General features: G+C 38.7%; 1 protein-coding gene across 10 annotated transcripts in view; it reads right to left on the bottom strand.

The window, feature by feature from the left end:
- LOC144960237 (uncharacterized) overlaps positions 1-21,024 on the bottom strand; it is a 262,835-nt gene that overhangs the window by 209,974 nt on the left and 31,837 nt on the right. For 3 of the 10 annotated variants that reach the window (XM_078893243.1, XM_078893244.1, XM_078893240.1), the window contains one exon: positions 19,433-19,627. The exons of 6 other annotated variants lie outside the window; for them this stretch is intronic. In XM_078893243.1, coding sequence (XP_078749369.1) covers positions 19,433-19,627 — 195 coding nt within the window. Of the gene's footprint in view, positions 1-15,136; positions 18,281-19,432; positions 19,628-21,024 lie in introns of those variants that run through there. One more of the 10 variants, XM_078893242.1, reaches the window with a different exon arrangement.

The raw sequence follows: 21,024 nt of genomic DNA, 5'->3' as shown, positions 1-21,024 counted from the left end.
GTCGTTTCTGGGCGAAGTGACATCAGACTATTGAATCCAATTTGTATCGGAAATCGGAACATCCTTTTAATATGGAAGACTGCTTTGGCTTCAAGCAGTCAGAATAAAGCATGAATCAAGGTATTTTTATCCACCTTTAGCATTATTTGGATTTGGTAAGACGCCAAGGACTCATTGACTGTGGCCCAAATACTCACTTGAAAGACACTGCTTTCAAAGTGATGATACAGAATGTCACTTGTTTGTAGGAATTTGTCAACGTCTCCTGTTTTGTAGATGAACATGTCAATCCTTACGAGATCAATGTTGTGTTCATTTGCTTCAACTTTTTATAGAAAGAATCACTTAGAGACTTTGAAATATCTCGAATGGTGATTCCACGATCTTTGGCAATCCATGAATAACACGAACACCCATAAATATATGAAGCAATACAAGGAATTTACAAGTCTCCTGGCCAATATTTGTGGAAATGCTGTTCAGATTAACTACTGTCTTTGAGTTTCTTATAATATTAAATGCAAATTTTAGCTCTTGAATCCCTTGCAATGATATATGAAATATTTGTTAGATTTACTTATTTCTTTACTCGCTGGTGATTGGTATCAAAGTAATCGAAGTTTATTCTTTGATTTGTGTTAAATAAAGCGTGGTGCGCAAGCCATTCTTTGAAGAAGAAATATTAAAAGGCAGAATTTTATGCGTTTATCAAAATCTCCTGAACTTTATAGACAATAGTTTAGGAACCGGCGAAAACTTGACTCACAAACCTTTATAGAGTTTGTTAGAGACCAGGACAAAAGCTTCGATTGCTGGTGCAAAAGTTACAATTCCACCATATTCAAATATCTTAAGGAAATGATTCTCATGGATACTTTCCGTTTCTCTTTGCCAGATAACTTGTTCTCTCAAATGGCAGGTCTACCGAAGACAAAGATTGCCCATGAATTAGCTAACATCATGGATGACCTTCAGCTCCACCAGAATTCCATTCGTGATACAGATCGGACAGTAACCAAGTTCCCTCCCATTGCCAACACAATGCCTATGCCAGCAAGAGGAAGCACCGATCAGTTTGATACCAACAGAGACATCCCAGACCAACAACGGTCCAGGGACGGAGATAAGAAAGTTAAGTATGCTTATTAAAATAATCAAAAAATGGACAAAGAGAACTTTCTACTTCTCTATCTGTCATTCAAATACACACTCGACAGAGAGGTGTTTCAAAGATAAATAATAACCAAAATCAGCGAAGAGAACTTATGTATTTTACAATACTAATACCAACTCATCAATGACTCCCAGTTCTCACATTGCGCTTACTCCTAAAATCACTTACCGACATTAATTTAAACCCTTCATAGGAGATGGTTTTATCGCATTCTACTCTAACCCAGACACGTATCAGTCCATTAAATGGCTTCGTGATACTGGTTCTAGTCAGTCTCTTATTACTAAGACTGTCAATACAATTATTGAGGATGTAATCCCCTGTCGTGTCAGAATAGAGTCAGTGGAAAAAGTCATTGCTCTTGTAAAACTAAATTTCATATCACACGTGGAATGATAGATAATTTGCCTATTGAAGGAACACAGGTTCGCATTGATAATACCCTAACTGGAAACAACATAAATTTCAGGACTATTTCAGGTAACGTGACCAAGAGCCTCCACACTGACCCAACCCATGACTATTCTAACCTTGATGATTATTTTCAGCCTCATTCTCTACACCTGTGGAGAACATAGAAACTCACATCATGGACAAACCCAGAAATGATCCACTCGGCGATAGGTATTCCTCCTAACCCATAGGTGCAAATGAGAATACAATACCTACCACTGTATATAATAACAAAAATTATTATACATATATCAATTTTCAGTCTTCCCTTTCGAGACCCAGGATTGTAAAACTCACACCCTAGACACCCACAGCAATGATCCATTCGGTGATGATTAGTATTCCTAGGTGCAAATGAGGATAATGATAAATATACCATGGCATTAACTCTGTGATTGTTCAACAAGTTCATTTCGAGATTAATTATAAATGGTGACAGATAGACAACAATTATCCTCAAAATGAAATTGATACAAAATGTGAAATTTATTCCCTGGACACGGCAATAAATGATTTAGATGGATATTTTCCCCACCAACCTCTCCCTGGAGATGGTCAAGCACGAATGTTTTGATGAGAGTTTGAATCCCACAGCTGACCAAGGTCATTGGAATCCAAATTGTCCTCCTGATGGCATTGTTGTTATTCCAGTGATAACCAAGTCCATGAAGAATAAAAGTGAAGATGATGATCTTAATGTTAGTCATACTATGTTTGATAATGATATTCACATTGTTACTGATGTAAAACATTTTAGTTAATCAAAGAAATGATGAGACATTGAAATGTTGTTACAATTCTTCAGTAAAAGTGAGTGATATTCACAACTACAAAACATATGTCTATCTCAAAAATGATGTACTCATTAGAAAATACCTGCCTCATTTTGCAAAGAGGGAAGATTGCCATTTAATACTACATCAAATTGTTGTCCCACATAAATTTATGGATAAAATACTGACAATTGCCAAATATAATTCTCATGTACGCATTAAAAAAACTTTGTCTTGTATAAGAAATCATTTTATTGGACGTATTTGTGACGAACTTTTTTCTTTCACTGCATGATTTATTTGTCATTCGTCAGCGTCTCATTCAAAACGACTTCAAATCTGGTGGACGATATATATTTGCCAAGGCAGATTAACATCTTAAGTTAAGATACTCAAAACATGGACAGCCTTTTTCCAATAAAGCTCTAAATTTTGCTTACGGAAATTTTGGTCGATAGGTGGAAAACCTTGCCATTGTATAACGGAACACGCGCTTTCAGCTTAAGGCTTATTTACCTGTTCAAATTGTCTGCCCATTGTATCCATACCTTCTGCTAATTACCTTTTCCAAACAAGACTCCAACGTGCCTATGCCCTGAGGTACTTGTCTCGTTCAAGAGTAACTAAAATTGCATTTAAGGTCTAGCTCTCCGTTAATTCTTCGTTACTCCGTATTAATCAAAGCATCCGAATATCATTGGCTATCTTAAACAGGAACATTCTTCTGATTGGCTATTCCCATAATTCCAACGCGTTCCTTTAATTCACAAAATCAAATTCATTTCTGAACTGAATGACACACACGCTAAGAATCCCAAGAAAGAAGAGTTATCCCTCCAATTTCAAACTTGTAAAAGTTCTTCTTCTCTCGGCTGAAGGTAAAATGAATTATTGGTTAACATTCAAAGTGGAACGAGATATTACTGTGGATTCAATGCTTAATCTATTATTACTATTATAGTTTGTGTATATATGGATGTTCGTAAGTTGGAATACCTGTACAAAACTATATATATATGTATCTTATACTCTAGTTAACATTTGTTTATGATATATGCTATTATTTCATTTATATTCAATATGTAAATTGCTTGAATGGCTGTACTCTACCGTCAATCGCCGGCCACGCATTATAACCTCAATTATAATTAATAAAAATAAATTAAGAAATACCAGGGACACATGCCTGTTAAATTCTCATCAGGTAAGATAACTCGACTGTCAGTTGATGTTTGATACAAATGTAATAACTACCATTATCATGGAGTTACTGTTTCTCCTTGCCTTTGTCGGCAAATGAATGCTATTATGATGTGTCGCTCAAGGACATCCGGTGGCGAAAGACAAAGTCGATTGGCTCTAAGATCTCGTTGTTTTAACTCTCAACTGAAGGTCCTTGTCCTTGAAGCACCCAGCCCGTACCGAATCCCTGCCTCACAGTCCTTGCATAGTGGTAAACCCCTGATGTCAGTCATCCCCGACACCAGAACATTCCTTTCAGTTCATAACTACAACACACTGTTGTAAAGTCCAGAAAACCCTGCAAGCAGGAGCCAACCCTGGAACTAGCTGATACATTTGCCTCAATCAAGCAAGCCGGCAGGACAAAGATAAGCCAAACGGGTTTATACCATTTTCAAATGTATTTTCCACAGAAACAAATGATTAGAAACTAAATCAATCAATCAATCATAAATAAATCAATAAATAAATCAATAGATAAATAAATAATAAATTAGATCCACTCAATTAGAACTATTCTTCCTGATATTAAATAAATACCTATTCTTTCTATCTTTTCCTGTAACAATCTAATTACATTTTATGTAAAGAATTGTTATTATTTTATTGGGCGTTACTATTGTCTTGACTCACTTGTTATTAATGCAATTAAGTTATAAGGGACCCTAAGGCAATTCTTAATCACCCCTAGATTAAACCTGAGCCGTTTGTGAAATAGGTTGAGTGGCGCAGCTGGTAACGAGAGCCATAGCGCGCAAACTAGTTCGAATCCAGACCATTGAGCTATCGGTTGGACTCGATTCCACAAAAAATAATACACAACCCGCCACAGTATTTAAGAAAAGGTGTCATAAACTATGTTAACTGTTGCAGTGCATGGCAACTTAGCATGAAAACTACAATACCTTAGTTCAACCTCAAACCAATAAAAGTTACAGGTGAACATTTTTATACACTAATTATTGACTGTGTAGGGCCCTTGCCCACCAACAAAAGTAAAACTCAATATATTTTTACAATATTATGCCCCGTCACTCGAGGTCTTCCCATTCAGAAATATTAGAGCTAAAACAATTCTAAATTGCCTCTATAAATATTTTACTATGTTTGGAATTCCTCTGGAAATCAAAAGTGATCGAGAGACCAATTTTAAGAGTAAAATACTACAAAACCCGTTAGAAGATTTTGGGATAAAACATATTTTCTCTTTTGTCTACCATCCTGTAACTCGGGGAGCTTTAGAGCGTTATCATAAAACTATAAAAAGTCTTCTTAGAACCTTTTGTATTGACATGAAACAGGATTGGAATGAAAATTTACCCCTTGTTCTCTTTGCAACAAGGAACATGAGCAAGGAATCTTTGGGCTTTCCCCTCTGAGTTAGTCGTTGGACATACTGTCAGAGGACCTTTGGAAATTCTAAAACACAAACTTATTTCAAATCAGATTACTAATGTTTTGGAATATGTCATTGACTTTAGGACCGTTTTTTATATTTTTGGAAGTAGCAAAGAGAATTTTGTCCTGTACAAACGATAAAATGAAATTTACATACAGATTAAAATGTAAACCACGTTTATTCAATGTTGTTGACAGCGTTTTAGTTTTCCTCCCTATCAATTAATTACCACCATTTTAAGGTCAAATTGTCAAGCCCTTACAAAATACTATAGTTTTCCTCCCTACCAAGTAATTACCACCACTTTAAGGTCAAATTGTCAGGCCCTTACAAAATACTATAGTTTTCCTCCCTACCAATTAATTACCACCACTTTAAGGTCAAATTGTCAGGCCCTTACAAAATACTATAGTTTTCCTCCCTACCAATTAATTACCACCACTTTAAGGTCAAATTGTCAGGCCCATACAAAATACTATAGTTTTCCTCCCTACCAATTAATTACCACCACTTTAAGGTCAAATTGTCAGGCCCTTACAAAATACTATAGTTTTCATCCCTACCAAGTAATTACCACCACTTTAAGGTCAAATTGTCAGGCCCTTACAAAATACTATAGTTTTGCTCCCTACCAATTAATTACCACCACTTTAAGGTCAAATTGTCAGGCCCTTACAAAATACTATAGTTTTCCTCCCTACCAATTACCATCACTGTAATGTCAAATTGTCAAGCCCTTACAAAATACTATAGTTTTCCTCCCTACCAATTACCACCACTGTAAGGTCAAATTGTCAGGCCCTTACAATATACTATAGTTTTCCTCCCTACCAATTACCACCACTGTAAGGTCAAATTGTCAAGCCCTTACAAAATACTATAGTTTTCCTCCCTACCAATTACCACCACTGTAAGGTCAAATTGTCAAGCCCTTACAAAATACTATAGATTTCCTCCCTACCAATTACCACCACTTTAAGGTCAAATTGTCATGCCCTTACAAAATACTATAGTTTTCCTCCCTACCAATTAATTACCACCACTTTAAGGTCAAATTGTCAGGCCCTTACAAAATACTATAGTTTTCCTCCCTACCAAGTAATTACCACCACTTTAAGGTCAAATTGTCAGGGCCTTACAAAATACTATAGTTTTCCTCCCTACCAATTAATTACAACCACTTTAAGGACAAATTGTCAGGCCCTTACAAAATACTAACGTTTTCCTCCCTACCAATTACCACCACTTTAAGGTCAAATTGTCAGGCCCTTACAAAATACTATAGTTTTCCTCCCTACCAATTACCACCACTGTAAGGTCAAATTGTCAGACCCTTACAAAATACTATAGTTTTCCTCCCTACCAATTACCACCACTGTAAGGTCAAATTGTCAGGCCCTTACAAAATACTATAGTTTTCCTCCCTACCAATTACCACCACTTTAAGGTCAAATTGTCAGGCCCTTACAAAATACTATAGACTTCCTCCCTACCAATTACCACCACTTTAAGGTCACATTGTCAGACCCTTACAAAATACTAGAAAAAAAAAATCAGCGATACAAATTACCTGATTCAAACTCCTGACATAAAGAAAAAGAAAGAAGTCTTTCATATTAATTTAATCAAACCATTATTTGAAGTTGACTTCAGAAAATTATGGGAATACCTGGATCGAATGGACAGCCACCTGAATCATCTCTGACCCAAACTGCGAGACGATGTGAGAGTCATCCCCACCCGGCATCTAGACGTTTGATCCGATGAACCCCGTGTCTCTCTTCTTCCGTCCTGTGACATCAGACTTGAATCTGTGAAAGCTATCCAACCGACCTACCATAGATTGCCCTCGGCAAAGAAAATCATTCTCAAAAGAGAACTCAACAAACATTTAAACGACAACGTTCTTTCAAACAGCGAGTCCAACAATTCATCACCGTGTTTATTGAGAAAAAAGGCTGCTGCTTCTTATGGTTCACACTATTATGTTATGACGATCGACCCAATCAGCAAAGTCCGGTCCGCATTCGTGCACCGTCGCGAACCCGCCTGGTAGCATCGTCACAACACACCTTTCGACTAGATGCTCTGCCGTTTCGGGTTCTTGCCCACAGCGTGGACATATTGGACAGGAAGTTAGACCCCACTGATGTAACGTACCGGCCGTTAGGCAGCTCCTCGACCGAAGTCGATTCGCAGCTACCCAGTGTCTCCTCTTACTGGTATCAAAGCCTGGCAACCTCTCACCAAGCTTAGAGGAGTGTAGGTCCCCGCCCCCACGAGGGATTGAATTTGTCCAAACCGACTTCCATCTCGTATGTGCAGCTCTGTCCGTAGTCAGGGATTCTGCGTACAAGGGTTGCCGGGACTTAATTCGGCTCGAAACGGGGGCACCGTTCATTATGCGCATGAGAGGGGTATCCCCATTCCCTCTCTCTTTGATCTTACTTTGCCAGTTTCCCGTAATGGTCTCCCTCCGGACATCTGGGGGCTGGATCGCCGCCATTATCGGGCCCCATTCTCTAGGGGTTGTTGCTAGCGTTCCCGACACTATGTGCATCGACTTGCGAAGTTTTACATCCACCTTCTCAACGTTTCTGCTTCTACCCCACACTGGAGCGCAATACTCCGCGGTGGAATAGCATAGTGCCAGGGCGGATGTTCTCAGGAGCGCTTGGCTAGCGCCCCAAGTCGATCCCGCCAGCTTCCTCAGAAGACAATTCCGCTTCTCTATCTTCCGGGCAACCCCTTCGAGATGAACCCGATAGGTAAGACTGCGATCCAACGTCACCCCTAAATATTTTGGACGCGGCTCATATGGGAGTGGCTGGTCCCCGACTAGAACATTCAGTTTACGGGTGTGCCAACCACTGCATAAGTGAAATGCAGTGGCCACGGTTTTTGAGGTGTTCATCTTCAGGTACCACTTGTCAAAGTAGGATTTGAGTCTGGTGACGTCCTCGCTGAGTACGCTCTCGAGACGGGTCCACACTTTACTCTGAGTAACGAGTGCCCAGTCGTCTGCGTATCCCAGCCTCAGGGAGGAAGTGTTCGGCATATCGCTAATGTAAACGTTAAACAACATTGGCGCAAGTACCGACCCCTGAGGGACCCCATTCTTCAATTTCCTAACTTTGCTCGTGACGTCTCCCAGCGCGACGTGGAATTGCCTTTCCCCTAAGATCGAAGAGAACAACTTCAAGGTCTTTTTGCACCTTATGATTTTTGCAAGTTTGAGCATTAACCCATCGCACCAGACCGTATCGTACGCCGCTGATAGGTCTATAAACACAGCACCTGTTTGCTGTTTTCTCTCGAACCCGTGCTCAATATGCTCTGTAAGGGCAATGACCTGCTCCGTGGTGCACCTCCCTTCCCTGAAGCCTGCCTGCTCGGGTGGCAGGGCAGCGTCTAGGACCGGCCCCCATCGGTTTAATAGAACACGCTCCAACAATTTGTAAAGACAGCTCAGCAGCGATATGGGTCTGTAACTGTCTGCCTCCTTCGCCGGCTTCCCTGGCTTCAGGATGGCAACTATCTTCGCATGCTTCCACACTTGTGGAAGCTTTCCTTTTGCAAGGATGTCAGACATTGCCTCTGCTAGCCAGGCCCGTGCCCTGGGGCCCAGATGCGTCACCATATCGGGATATACACCATCTATCCCTGCTGCTTTGCCGTTCTTCACTTCGCTAATGGCTGCACCCACTTCTCGGGGACTGAACGGGGCCGTCCAGTCCGACTCCTCCGCAGGTAGCGAGTCAAAAATCGTACGGTACGCCTTGCGGACACCGCGCTCGAAAGCCTGATTAGGGACCCGCTTCCTACGGTTCTTAATATTCTTGGCAATTGTGTCTGCCTCGCATTCCGGTGCAGCCTTCGCGAAATTCCGATCTGGGTCCAATTTCTTTATCAAACGCCAAGCGTGGCGGTTGGAGTGTGTAAAGTCGAGACTTTCCAAGGTCTCCTGCCACCGTTGCTTCCTTCCCTCTGCCAGAGACTGAAGTAATCTATCGGCTGCGTCCTGGGACTGGGTCTGCTGGTACTCTCGGTACAGCTCTTCCGACTCTGCTGTCCAGCAAGGGGTGTAGAATTTCCGTTTGCCCCGTGGAATAGAGCGTTGAGCGCTTTTAACCAGTAGCCTACTGAATCTGGTTATATTCTTGGACTTGGGAGGAATGGCAGGGCAGACCTGCTCGATATAGTAACTGAATTCCTCCCAGTCAGCCTTCCTGAAATTCCATCTGCAAAGTGGGAGAGACTGCACCCTCGGTATTGTCACCCCAGCTGTGACAAGAACCGGCCTGTGCTGGCTATGCGGAAAGTCCCCGAGGACTGTCCGTTTCACCTGCAGTGGTTCACCGTTCGCGCCTTTCGTTACGAGGGTGAGGTCTGGAGTATACTCCTTCTTATGGCGGGTACCCCGGAAGGTACCCTTGGCTGTAGGATCGTACACTAGGTGTAGATCATTACAGTCCATCCATGAGCGGAGTTGTCTTCCTGCCTCTTTACAGTCTCGGTAGCCCCATTCGTGATGGTGGCTATTAAAGTCTCCCAGACAGATGGAAGGATGGCTGACCACCGGAACCGGTGATGTAGTCCAGGTCGCTCTAGGTGGTTTGTAAATATTATGCAAACACAGTCCACCTACTTCCACGGAAATTCGGTTCACCCCATTACTGTCCGTTACGCTCTCAATGACCCTTACCTTCGTTGGCTCTTTAGCGTAAACGCTAACCCCTCCTTTGAGCCTCGAAGTGTCCTCGCGTTGGACCACCGTATAGCCTGGGATCTGGAATCGGGAAGATTGCGCGCCTGAATAAAGGTGGGTCTCCTGTAACAGGAGGATATCTACGCAATGAACGGCCAATAGCTTTGATAAAAGCTCATTTTTTGCCATACTCTGGCTCTCGACGTTCAGGGACAATATACGCGTCAGTTCGCCATCCCCGCCGTCGCATTTTCCGTTCGGCAGGCCGCGAATCGATTGATGCATGGGACGTTTGCTTTTTTCTCGGACGTGTCGACGACCCTGGCGACACGAACGCGGTATTATTTGGCTAGGCGGCAGACCGCTTCGCCATTGACGGGACTGATTGGGACTCGACATAAGGATAATAGTGTGGCGCCCGGGATAGGGCTGCTATTCGGGCACCGGGTTTTGATCAAATTTAGTCACACACCGGGGCGAGCAGCTCATGTGGCTCGTTGGCTCGATACCCGGGATGGTCTCGTGACGGTCGACCGGGATTTACACCTTTGCCCTCCCGTGTGCCTCAAGCCCCCTCACCAACTGCAAGGTAAAGATCCACGAGGCAGACGAAAGCTGGAGACGTATTGTGGACTGTCGACGACTTAACGAAATGTCGCATTCCAAGTATTGATGACGTCATCGACAACGTCTCATCAGCCAAAGTGCTAAGTGTCATCGATCTCAAATCTGGATATCTTCAAGTCTCCCTTCACCAAGACTCCAAACATCTTACAATACAGCCTTCAGTCACCTCATTTGGGCTCTCCGAATACAACGTCATTCCATTCGGCTTGGCCGGGGCACCCGCCGCATTTCAGCACCGCCTTAATAATATATTGTATGGATCAGATAACTTTCCAGCGGTCTATATTGACGACATCGTCGTTTTTTCTGAGACGTGGGAGGATCATGGGGCACATCTCGTGGCCGTTTTCAAAATTCTTGATGACTACAACATCGTCATTAATATGGACAAATTGACAATCGGGTGTGAAACTGTGACATATCTGAGACATGAACTCCGCAATGAACGCGTCCGACCAACCTCAGGCAAGATTTCACATGTTATGAATTTCCCTGTGCCTAGAAATAGACGAGAATTGATGCGTTTCCTAGGAATAGTCGGCTTCTATCGCTGTCTCTGTCCTCATGTCTCCTATATCGCTGCACCAATGAGACATCTACTGAAAAAAGATTTATGAAGTATCGTTCCTTTTTTAAATGTTATTTGTACAGAATCCAAGTGTGAACGGCTGTGGGATATTAGTATTCGGTATTTGTGTTCACCTCATCAATAGAGACTTTATGACAATAAACTGAAAAAGTTGGGCGTGAATCTCCTCCCCCCCTTTTGCCCTACTGTAGGGTATAAATCTTTTTGTTAACTCTTTATTGCCATCCGGAAATATAACGGAACGACCCATGAACATATATGTAACGTTTGTAGTCTGGTTAATACAGTTGAGTGAGAAATCATAAATGCGGATGGCAAAAAACAATAACAAAGACCCGAGTAATGTCAACTACATTCTATCTATGGATACAACGAAGTTAACGTCACTCGGGTCTTTGTTATTGTTTTTTTTTTTTTTTTTTACGAATACTTCTCACTTAACTGAATTATTCAGACTATAAAAGTTCAAGGTTACACATACATTTGTGTCTCGGTCCGTTATACTTCCGGGTGGTAATGTTGTGAGTTTCTTAGTCAAGCACACACTATCTATATGGCAGAGAAACAGTCTAGCCAAGTACATTCTTTGTCAAATATTTATTTCTGGTTTCGGAGTTAGGCTTGTGAGCCTGAAGAAGGGATTTGAACACAAAACGTTCTGTTTTTGATGTCTTATTGACTTCCTGAAGCTGGTGTGTTCTAATATCCATTTTATTTGTTACTTTTTAAGTTTTGTAAAACAAAAAGATAGATCGAAGATGACGTCACTCGGGTCTTTGTTATTGTTTTTTTCTTTGCCATCCGCGTTTATGAGTAATTCTCACTAAACTGTATTAACCAGACTATAAACCTTCAAGGTTACACATAGTTTTGTGTGTTAGTCCGTCATACTTACGGGTGGCAATGTTGTGAGTTTCTTAGCCAAGCGCACACTATCTTTGAACTGTTTTTCTTTGTGTTTTAATACTATTTTCATGCGACTATGTGGTCTAGTGATTTGACTCTCGCCTTTGGATTCGAAAGGTTTGGGGTTGAGTCCCAAGAGGCGAATAGATAGTTGAGTCATTGGAAAACGTTCTTTATTCACAGCCTTTCATCGTACTCAGGTGTAAAATGAGTACCTTGGCGTTAACCGTCCGAAAAAAACAAACAAAAAATACAATGTAATCATCTAACAATCGTCAGGTCTCGTTCTCTATGTTGAGTGTTGCCGTTGGCTTGTCACCCTTTCTATAGCGCGTTGAGCACGTTTCGTGGATGTTGCCCTATTTAAAAAAGCTCAAATTCTCACAAAAATCAGTTAAGGCTGAGGCAGGGATTTGAGTCCGAAACGCGATGTATATTCATCATCATTGCCTTTTTCACCCTGGGTGAGGGTATAGGCCACAGACAAACAGTTTCCATCCTTCTCTATCCTGAGCCAACTTTTTTATCTCATTCCAGGTCTTACCACTTCTCTGTATATCAGCTTCTTTAATTCTTCTCCATGTTCCTCGTGGCCTTCCCCTTGATCTTCTGCCCTGAGGGTTCCAGTCCAATACTTTCTTTGTTATAGTGGAGTCATTCTTTCTAAGCGTGTGTCCAATCCACCTCCATCGTCTTCTTCCTATTTCCTCTCCCACTGGTTTCTGCTGTGTTCTTTTCCATACTTCTTCATATTTTATTCTATCCATCCATTTTATTCTAAGTAGCTTACGCATGCACCTGTTTACAAAAATCTGTACCCTCCTTATACATGCCTGTGCGATGTATATTATTCCTTGTTATATTTATTTTTGTTTAATACTTTTTGAATACCACGTTGAAGAATACATATGCTTATCAACATGTTATGTGTGTGTGTGTGTGTGTGTGTGTGTGTGTGCGCGTGCGCGCGTGTGTGTGTGTGGTTTAATGATAATGAAGGCCAATTTATTGACCCCAAACAAACAAACCAAACAACAATAATATCAATATCACGAAACCAATTTGGGAAAGCAATCTCTCTCGCTCTCCCCCCCCTCTCTCTCTCTCTCTCTCTCTCTCTCTCTCTCTCTGTCTCTCCCTTTCCATCGCTTTCTCTCACTCACTCACTCTCCCTCGCTCTCTCTCTCCCTCTCCCACTCCCCCTCCCTCTCCCCCTCTCTCTCACCCTTTTTCTATTACTCCTTCTAACCCCTTATCTCTAGACATCTCTCCCTCCCTCTCTCTCTCCTTCTCTCTCCCTCCCTCTCTCTCTCTCTCCTTCTCTCTCCCTCCCTCTCTCTCTCCTTCTCTCTCCCTCTCTCCTCTCTTTCTCCCTCTCTCTCTCTCTCTCTCTCTCTATGTATCCCTTTCTCTCCCCCCCTCTCTCCCTCTCCCTTCTTTCTCTCCCTTTCTCCCCTCTTTCTCCCTCTCTCTCTCCTTGGGAAATGCTACTTTCTCATATTCTCTCAACGTACTCAGATGTAAAATGAATACCTGGCCGTTAACGGCGTTGTCTCTGTCCGAAATTTAATATCGTCTAACAGGCGTCTTGTCTCGTCCTACGTGCAAAGTGTTGCTGTTGGCCAGGGACACCTTGTAAAGCGCCTTGAGCACGTTCAGTTAATATTGCGCCATACAAAAGCTCAAACAAATTATCAAACTTCGAAAAAAAAAATAATGAGATTTAATCGGTGTACAGGAGATTTTTGGAGAGAAAAAATTCCTACCCGATAAATAATTAAGATAGATTAAAAACTAGGAATGATAGAAACATCTAGTTTTTAGAAAATAGTTTTTCTTGACTATTCGTGTATATTTTTTTGTGGTGAAAATTTCGAGAAGATGATATAAGCCTTTACAATACAGAACCAAAAACTTGAGGTGTCAAAATGAGCCACTAAAGTAGAGAGAAAATCAAGTAAGTATATGTGACTCTCATTTAAGTTAACAACACAAAGCAAACGACGTTTCGGCCATTGTCCTTCCTCATGTAAACAAGATACAAAACATAAATTTGACACAAGCCATGCGTTGACTCGTTTTTATGTGTTCTTTCTATTTTTGCCAAAAAATTCGCTTGAAACAAATTTCTCTTTTTTTAACCAAAAAAAAAAAGAAAAAAGAATGCGAGTGTATTCGACATGCCCTTATATATGCAGGTCTGGTTACCCAATTCCTCATGGGCTCATTGTTGTAATGGAAATCTCAACAAATGGTACAAAAAACTTGTCCATTACAACAATGTTAAACTAGGCCCATAAAAGAGTTCGTATCTCAGACCTGTATATATGTACACATCGACTTTATTGCATCGAGTTATAGCATCTTCTTGACATTTTCACCTCAAAAGCTTGAATTGTGTTGAAAAACAATACAAAAAACTAGATGTTTCTATCACTTGTAGTTTTTAAGCTATTCTAATTCTTAATGGAGTAGTAATAAAAATTAACACCTATATATATATATATATATATATATATATATATATATATATATATATATATATATATTATTGTACTTTGTATAGCGCAATATCCACAAAATGTGCCCAAAGCGTTTTACATGGGGTCAATGGTTAACATAAACATTTAACATGTCGGACGGGACATGACGCCTGTTAGGCGATATTCCAATTTTTCGGACAAAGGCAACGCTGTTAACGGCCAGATGCTCATAATTTTACACCTGAGTACGGTGAGATAATGTGAGTAAAGAGCCTTTTCCAAGGACTCAACTATGCGCCGAGCGCGAGGCTCGAACCCAGCACTTTCCGATCCGAAAGTGAGTGTCATACAACTAGACCACATAGTCGCATATATATATATATATATATATATATATATAATATATATATATATATAATATATATATATATATATATATATATATATATATATATATACTCCGAAGACTCAAGTTTTGGAGAAATGTGGTACAAATAGAAATGAATGTACAAGCAGGTCTTCATCATCATCATCATCATCATCATCATCATCACCATCATCATCATCATCATCATCATCATCATCATCATCATCATCATCATCATCATCATCATCATCATCATCATCATCATCATCATATTTCTAGACGATTAGTTTTGATGAAATGTGCGAACCCACACATCTGACTTGGCCATATTTCATTTTGGATAAAAGATGTTTGACTGTTTCTGTTAGAAAATGGTAATCTAAATATGAAATAAATAACACACGACCATAGTTAGTTTTCGTGGGGAAATGTTTAATTTAATTCTGTATATGAATGGTAGATAAATAAATTGAATATAACTTTGAAAGTTAAAAAGATACTTTATAATGGCTGTAGTTATTGGGTGCAGACGTGGGACTGGCTAATAAAATATGATGATATCCATGTTGGAATTTGGTCATTTGTGGATGACCAAGGCGATTACAGTGTCCGTTTTTTGTTGTTGATGTATTTGTGTTGATGGTGATTTTTTGTTGTTGTAATGATAGTTGTGGTGGTGATATTATTAATAGTCGTTGTGATTTATGGTTGTTGTGATGAAAATGGTAAATTGTTATAGTCTTGGTGATGGTGAGTTGTTATAATCCTGGTTGTGGTAAATTGTTATAGTCTTGGTGATGGTGAGTTGTTATAATCCTGGTTGTGGTAAATTGTTATAGTCTTGGAAATGGTAAATTGTGTTATAGCCTTGGTGATGGTAAATATAATGATTGTGATCTGTTTATCAGTTCTGATTATTATAACATGAAATATGAAAAAAAAGAATATTTATTTTAAAAGAGATAAATATTATACAATGTCACGTATATGAGATAAACAATATTTACAGTAACAAAATGACAAATTATGATATACAATATTAATAACAGTTAATGTAAAGGAAATGATATAAACGTACTTAATTGAATTCCGTCAAGTTATTGGCGAGAGTTTTATCAGAAACGTCAGCTGTGACCAAATTATTATTTTTTTATGATAAAAAACCCACGGATTTAATTGTAAAACACAATCAGCCACTTTGTAGGGGACATAAGATAGGTGAACTACGCCAGTAAGCACATGTATTTTATTTTACTTTATTACATATCACCTCCATGGGTTATTTCCAAATGTGTAGAGCATTGGTAAAGAGCACTTGATCCATCTAAATGTAAAGTCTTACACACACGAAGATCTAGCCCACAACGTATCCATACTGTGTAACAAAGTACACTTAACTGCAGGTCTGATAACCCGATCCATTCTGGGCACATTGATATAATGGAACTCTAAAAATATTGTCCAATAAAAAAATGTTAAACTAGGCCCAAAATTGCGTTCGGATGTCAGACCTGCTTATATGTGGTTCATTGTCATCTTGATATAATGTTTGATAACGTATGTGATAATTAGAGAAATATAGCACATAATAGGGTCATGTGACCAGCATTGGATTACTAATTACGTCTGTATAATAATCTCTATATAAAGTGTGCGATAATTAGAGAAATATAGCATATAATAATGTTATAGACTAGCATTGAATTCCTAATTACGTCTGTATAATAATCTCTATATAAAGTGTGCGATAATTAGAGAAATATAGCATATAATAATGTCATATTATGACTAGCCTTGAATCACTAATTACGCAATTATCTATTGTTTAAGTCAGTGGGCTATTTAATGAGCTCGATGCACAGTTGAGTCCTTGGGAACCGAATCATTACTTACGTTATCTCACCTTACTCAGGTGTAAAATGATACCCTGGCCGTTAAGAACGTTCCCATTGGAAAAAAAATAATTGGAAAATCTCCCAATTGGCGTCATGTTTCGTTCATCATGTCACGTGTTGATGTTGACCAGGGACCCTTTATAAAACACTTTAAGTACCTTTTGTGGAAATTGCGTAATATATAAACAGATCAAAACAGTGGGAGGTATTGTCACATTACACAAATGTCAAATATTTCTAATCTTCTAAAATTATACGGAAAACATCCTATTAATCATATTCAGCGATTCAGAGAGGAAAAAATGCTTCTATTTTTTAAAAAAAAACTTTAATTACAATGAAATAAACTGAAACCAGATAAACAAAAAGTCTTCCAAAGCCGGGGAGAATTATAATTTTCTTATTTATTTTTCTCTCTTTGACTTTGTTAAAAATTCTATAAAATCTACTGAGGTTTAGAACGGAAATTAACTATTTTTATTTTTTTGTGTTTTGACATAAAATCTTGTTTTAATTAAAGGAGGGAGATAATCCATGTATATCAACAAGTAGTTAAAAACCATTGAGTTGTTTCCCTTTAATTTGCCTAGATATCCAATATCTACGATAAATCATAATTAGTGCCCCGTCGCGTCACATTGCTGTTATATCGGAGCAATGGAGATGATGACAATGGATTTGGTAGTAATAAAAATAGAACACTGTGAGGAATTTTCCTTTACATTTATAGAGATAGGTTGTTGTCTGTAAAATGTGTCGCATCGTCCGGAAACGGTAATGTCTTCAGGTGACCGAATTGATGCAATTAGAAATTAATATAAAACATTGATTGGTATGGCTATATTTTATTTATTTGAGGAGGGAGAGGGGAGGGAGAAACAATATTTCTCCGACGTGACACCAGATAATGATGATGGGACACATTTTAAATTGATATTTATTCATCATGAGACTGAAACGGTTGTTGTACGCGTTTACTCTACATTCTTATAACGTGTATACAACTATGTTATTATATATCATGTAACTGTTTATTATATTATGATGATTACATACAAGGATAATGATGATTTAGATGATGGTGACGATGATAATATTGATGATTACAAAAATAGACATATGGACGACGACGGCGACGACGATGATGATGATGATGATGATGATGATGATGATGATGATGATGATGATGATGATGATGATGATGATGATGATGATGATGATGATGATGATGATGATGATGATGATGATGATGATGATGATGATGATGATGATGATGATGATGATGATGATGATGATGATGATGATGATGATGATGATGATGATGATGATGATAACGGTAACGACGACTACGACGACCATAATGATGATGATAATAATGACGATGTGGTGTTGATGTTGGAGTTTGGTGAATGATTTAAACCAGGATTATCAGAAAACGGACACCATTGATGACTGGATTTAAATGGGTTTCAATAGATATCCAGTAAAATAGGAGTAGTGATCTATTTTATCTGTCTTCGTGTATTTCACCACAGGCCTGGCGGTCTGTCCTTTGTCCAACAAGACCGCCGTACTCACAGATGACTGGTCCTGGTTGTCCTTGTCATAGGATCTCAGCGTTGCAATCGTCTCAGTCCCAGACATCAAATTGACTGTAGTATAATCTGTAATAAATAAATGTAGATGTTTTGTATGTGTGTGCGTGTGTGTGCGTGTGTGTGTGTGTGTAATAAAGTCATAACAATCATTTACAACACACAATTCTATACAAACACACACCGATGCAATTTTTAAAAAATTGAGCTTTTATATAGCGCAACATCTAATAAACGTGCTCAAGGCGCTTTACAAGGGGTTCGTAGTCAACAGCAACATTTAACATGTAGGACGGAACATGACACCTGTTAGGCGATATTACATTTTTTCTTTGGACAGGGACAACGCTGTTAACTACCAGGTACTCATTGTATACCTGAGTAAGGTGAACAAATGTGAGCAAAGAGCCTTCTTCAAGGACTCTACTATGCATAGAGCGAGACTCGAACCCAGGACCTTCGGATCCGAAAGAAATTGTCATACCACTAGACCACATAGCCGCACGGATTAGTCTATAAAATGAGATATAGAGACTTACTGTGGTCATACTGGCTTTATTGTCATACGGAATAAATTCAACGGGTTCCGTTGTCGTAATAATGTAAAAACAAATGATGGTGACGATGATATAATGGGTATTGATTTATGCTTAATAGGATGAGTTTGACCTTGATGAAAGTGTGACCTTGAGAGGAATGATGGCCTTGGTGATAAATTTCGAAATGTTGCCGTTATTGGAAATTAAAGTAATAATAACAAAGAAGAAAAATAATAGTAAAAAAAAATGATATATTGATAATAATGATATTAATAATAATAAAAATAATAATAATAATAATAATAATAATAATAATAAATAATAATAATATAATAATAATAATAATAATAATAAATAATAATAATAATAATAATAATAATAATTAATAATAATAATAATAATATGATAATAATAATAATAATAATAATAATAATAATAATAATAATAATAATAATAATAATGATAATAATAATAATGATAATAATAATAATAATGATAATAATAATAATAATATAGTCATTATCATCATCATCGTCATCATCATCGTCGTCGTCGTTGTCATGATCATCTTCGTCATCATTATTATCATAATCATCATCATCATCATCACTCTTTTCAGCATCATCATAATCGTCATCACAAACAACTCACAGCACACAATGACACAAAACATCAATCTTACCGCCATCACTAGAAGTCCTAACCACCAAATGAAAGACGTAAATCCCCTTGATCGGTGCCGTGAATGTCCCGGTGGAAGGATTAAATTGTCCACCTAGATCCATGATTCGATCCGTGAATAGAAGGGTCTGTCCAGTAATTACTCTTGTGTTGTCGTTTTTATTGTAGCCGTAGCTAAAGGCTACTGGGGACAGATCTGGAATAAATTATTTGGTATGGGATTAGAGATGATGATGATGATGATGATGATGATGATGATGATGATGATGATGATGATGATGATGATGATGATGATGATGATGGTGATGATGTTGATGATGACGATGACAATGATGATGATGATGATGATGATGATGATGATGATGATGATGATGATGATGATGATGATGATGACCTTTTTATTAATACACGTTAATATATTCTTTGCTGGATACAATAGATAATAACACCTGACTATGTATAGTCTAGTCTATCAGTTCATATAAAACACTTCTGAGTACACAATGGATTCACGACATATGAATTATATTATTACACACTATTGTAGAAAGCATTTTATCATTGTTATATCCTGAACAGTTGTCTGTATGACCTTCAAGTGTCAAAAAGTTGTTATTTTTAGCATTTTGATCAAGACAACTCCAGACTTGGGGCAGCGTGGCTCAGCGGTATACGGTCCTTGCTTTGTACACGAAAGGTACCTAGTTCGATTTGTGTGGCCTAAGCAAGTCACGTGAGCAGCGCAGCTCAGCAGTACACGGTCCTTGCTTCGTACCCGAAAGGTATCAAGTTCGATCACCCGCCGCTGCGCTGTGTGCCCTTCATCAAGTCACATCGCCCTAGCTTAATTTGCGGCGCTGCTCTGCGGCTGACACGAGGGTTATTACTGTATTCCCTTGGAATAGACCCTAAAGACAATTTTGCCATGAGATGAATAAAAGGAATTTTGATTTAATTAATTCTTTATTTTTGTATTAAACAGACATAAAATCTTCTTGCCACCCTTTGGATAGGACGCAACTCTAAGATAAATGTAATTCAACAAGGTCAAACAAACCCAACTATCCGATAATTTCCTTTACATTCCAGCAGAATCAAAATCTCGGAATGCCTTTGTCCAATGGGACGCCCTTAATTAAAAAAAAAAATTTAATTAAATCACAATTACCGTACTTTCTGCCATACTTAAATTTCATCTTATCATCCAATCATTGCTGGATGAACATCAATAGACAAATTGGACCATATTGTCGGTGTTATTTCTATTTGTTTTATTAAAACACGATCTGAACACGGAATATAATTGTTTTATTCAAGATGTAGACATTAAAACGGATACTCAATCCAAGTGTTTGAACGTTTCCCATTTTACACGTCCCGCCTGATTTAAGGTAATCAAGTATTTATAACAATACGATATTTGTCATATTTATCTACTGATGCTATGTGTTTAGATTAAATACTCAAAAGATTCCCTAGTCAGATTAAATATATCAACACGTTAAAATGCGGGTAACCATTAATATTCATAGGCTACTAGATATATTTTAATGAGAACTAATCACTTAAATAATAAGGAAGAGCCGATTGACA

The sequence above is a fragment of the Berghia stephanieae genome, chromosome 15 (assembly GCF_034508935.2).
Source record: "Berghia stephanieae isolate SIO BIC M18660-M18661 chromosome 15, UCSD_Bste_1.3, whole genome shotgun sequence".
NCBI classification, from domain to species: Eukaryota; Metazoa; Mollusca; class Gastropoda; order Nudibranchia; family Aeolidiidae; genus Berghia; species Berghia stephanieae.
Note: the sequence above shows the minus strand (reverse complement) of the source record. Positions and strands in the feature narration are given on the sequence as shown.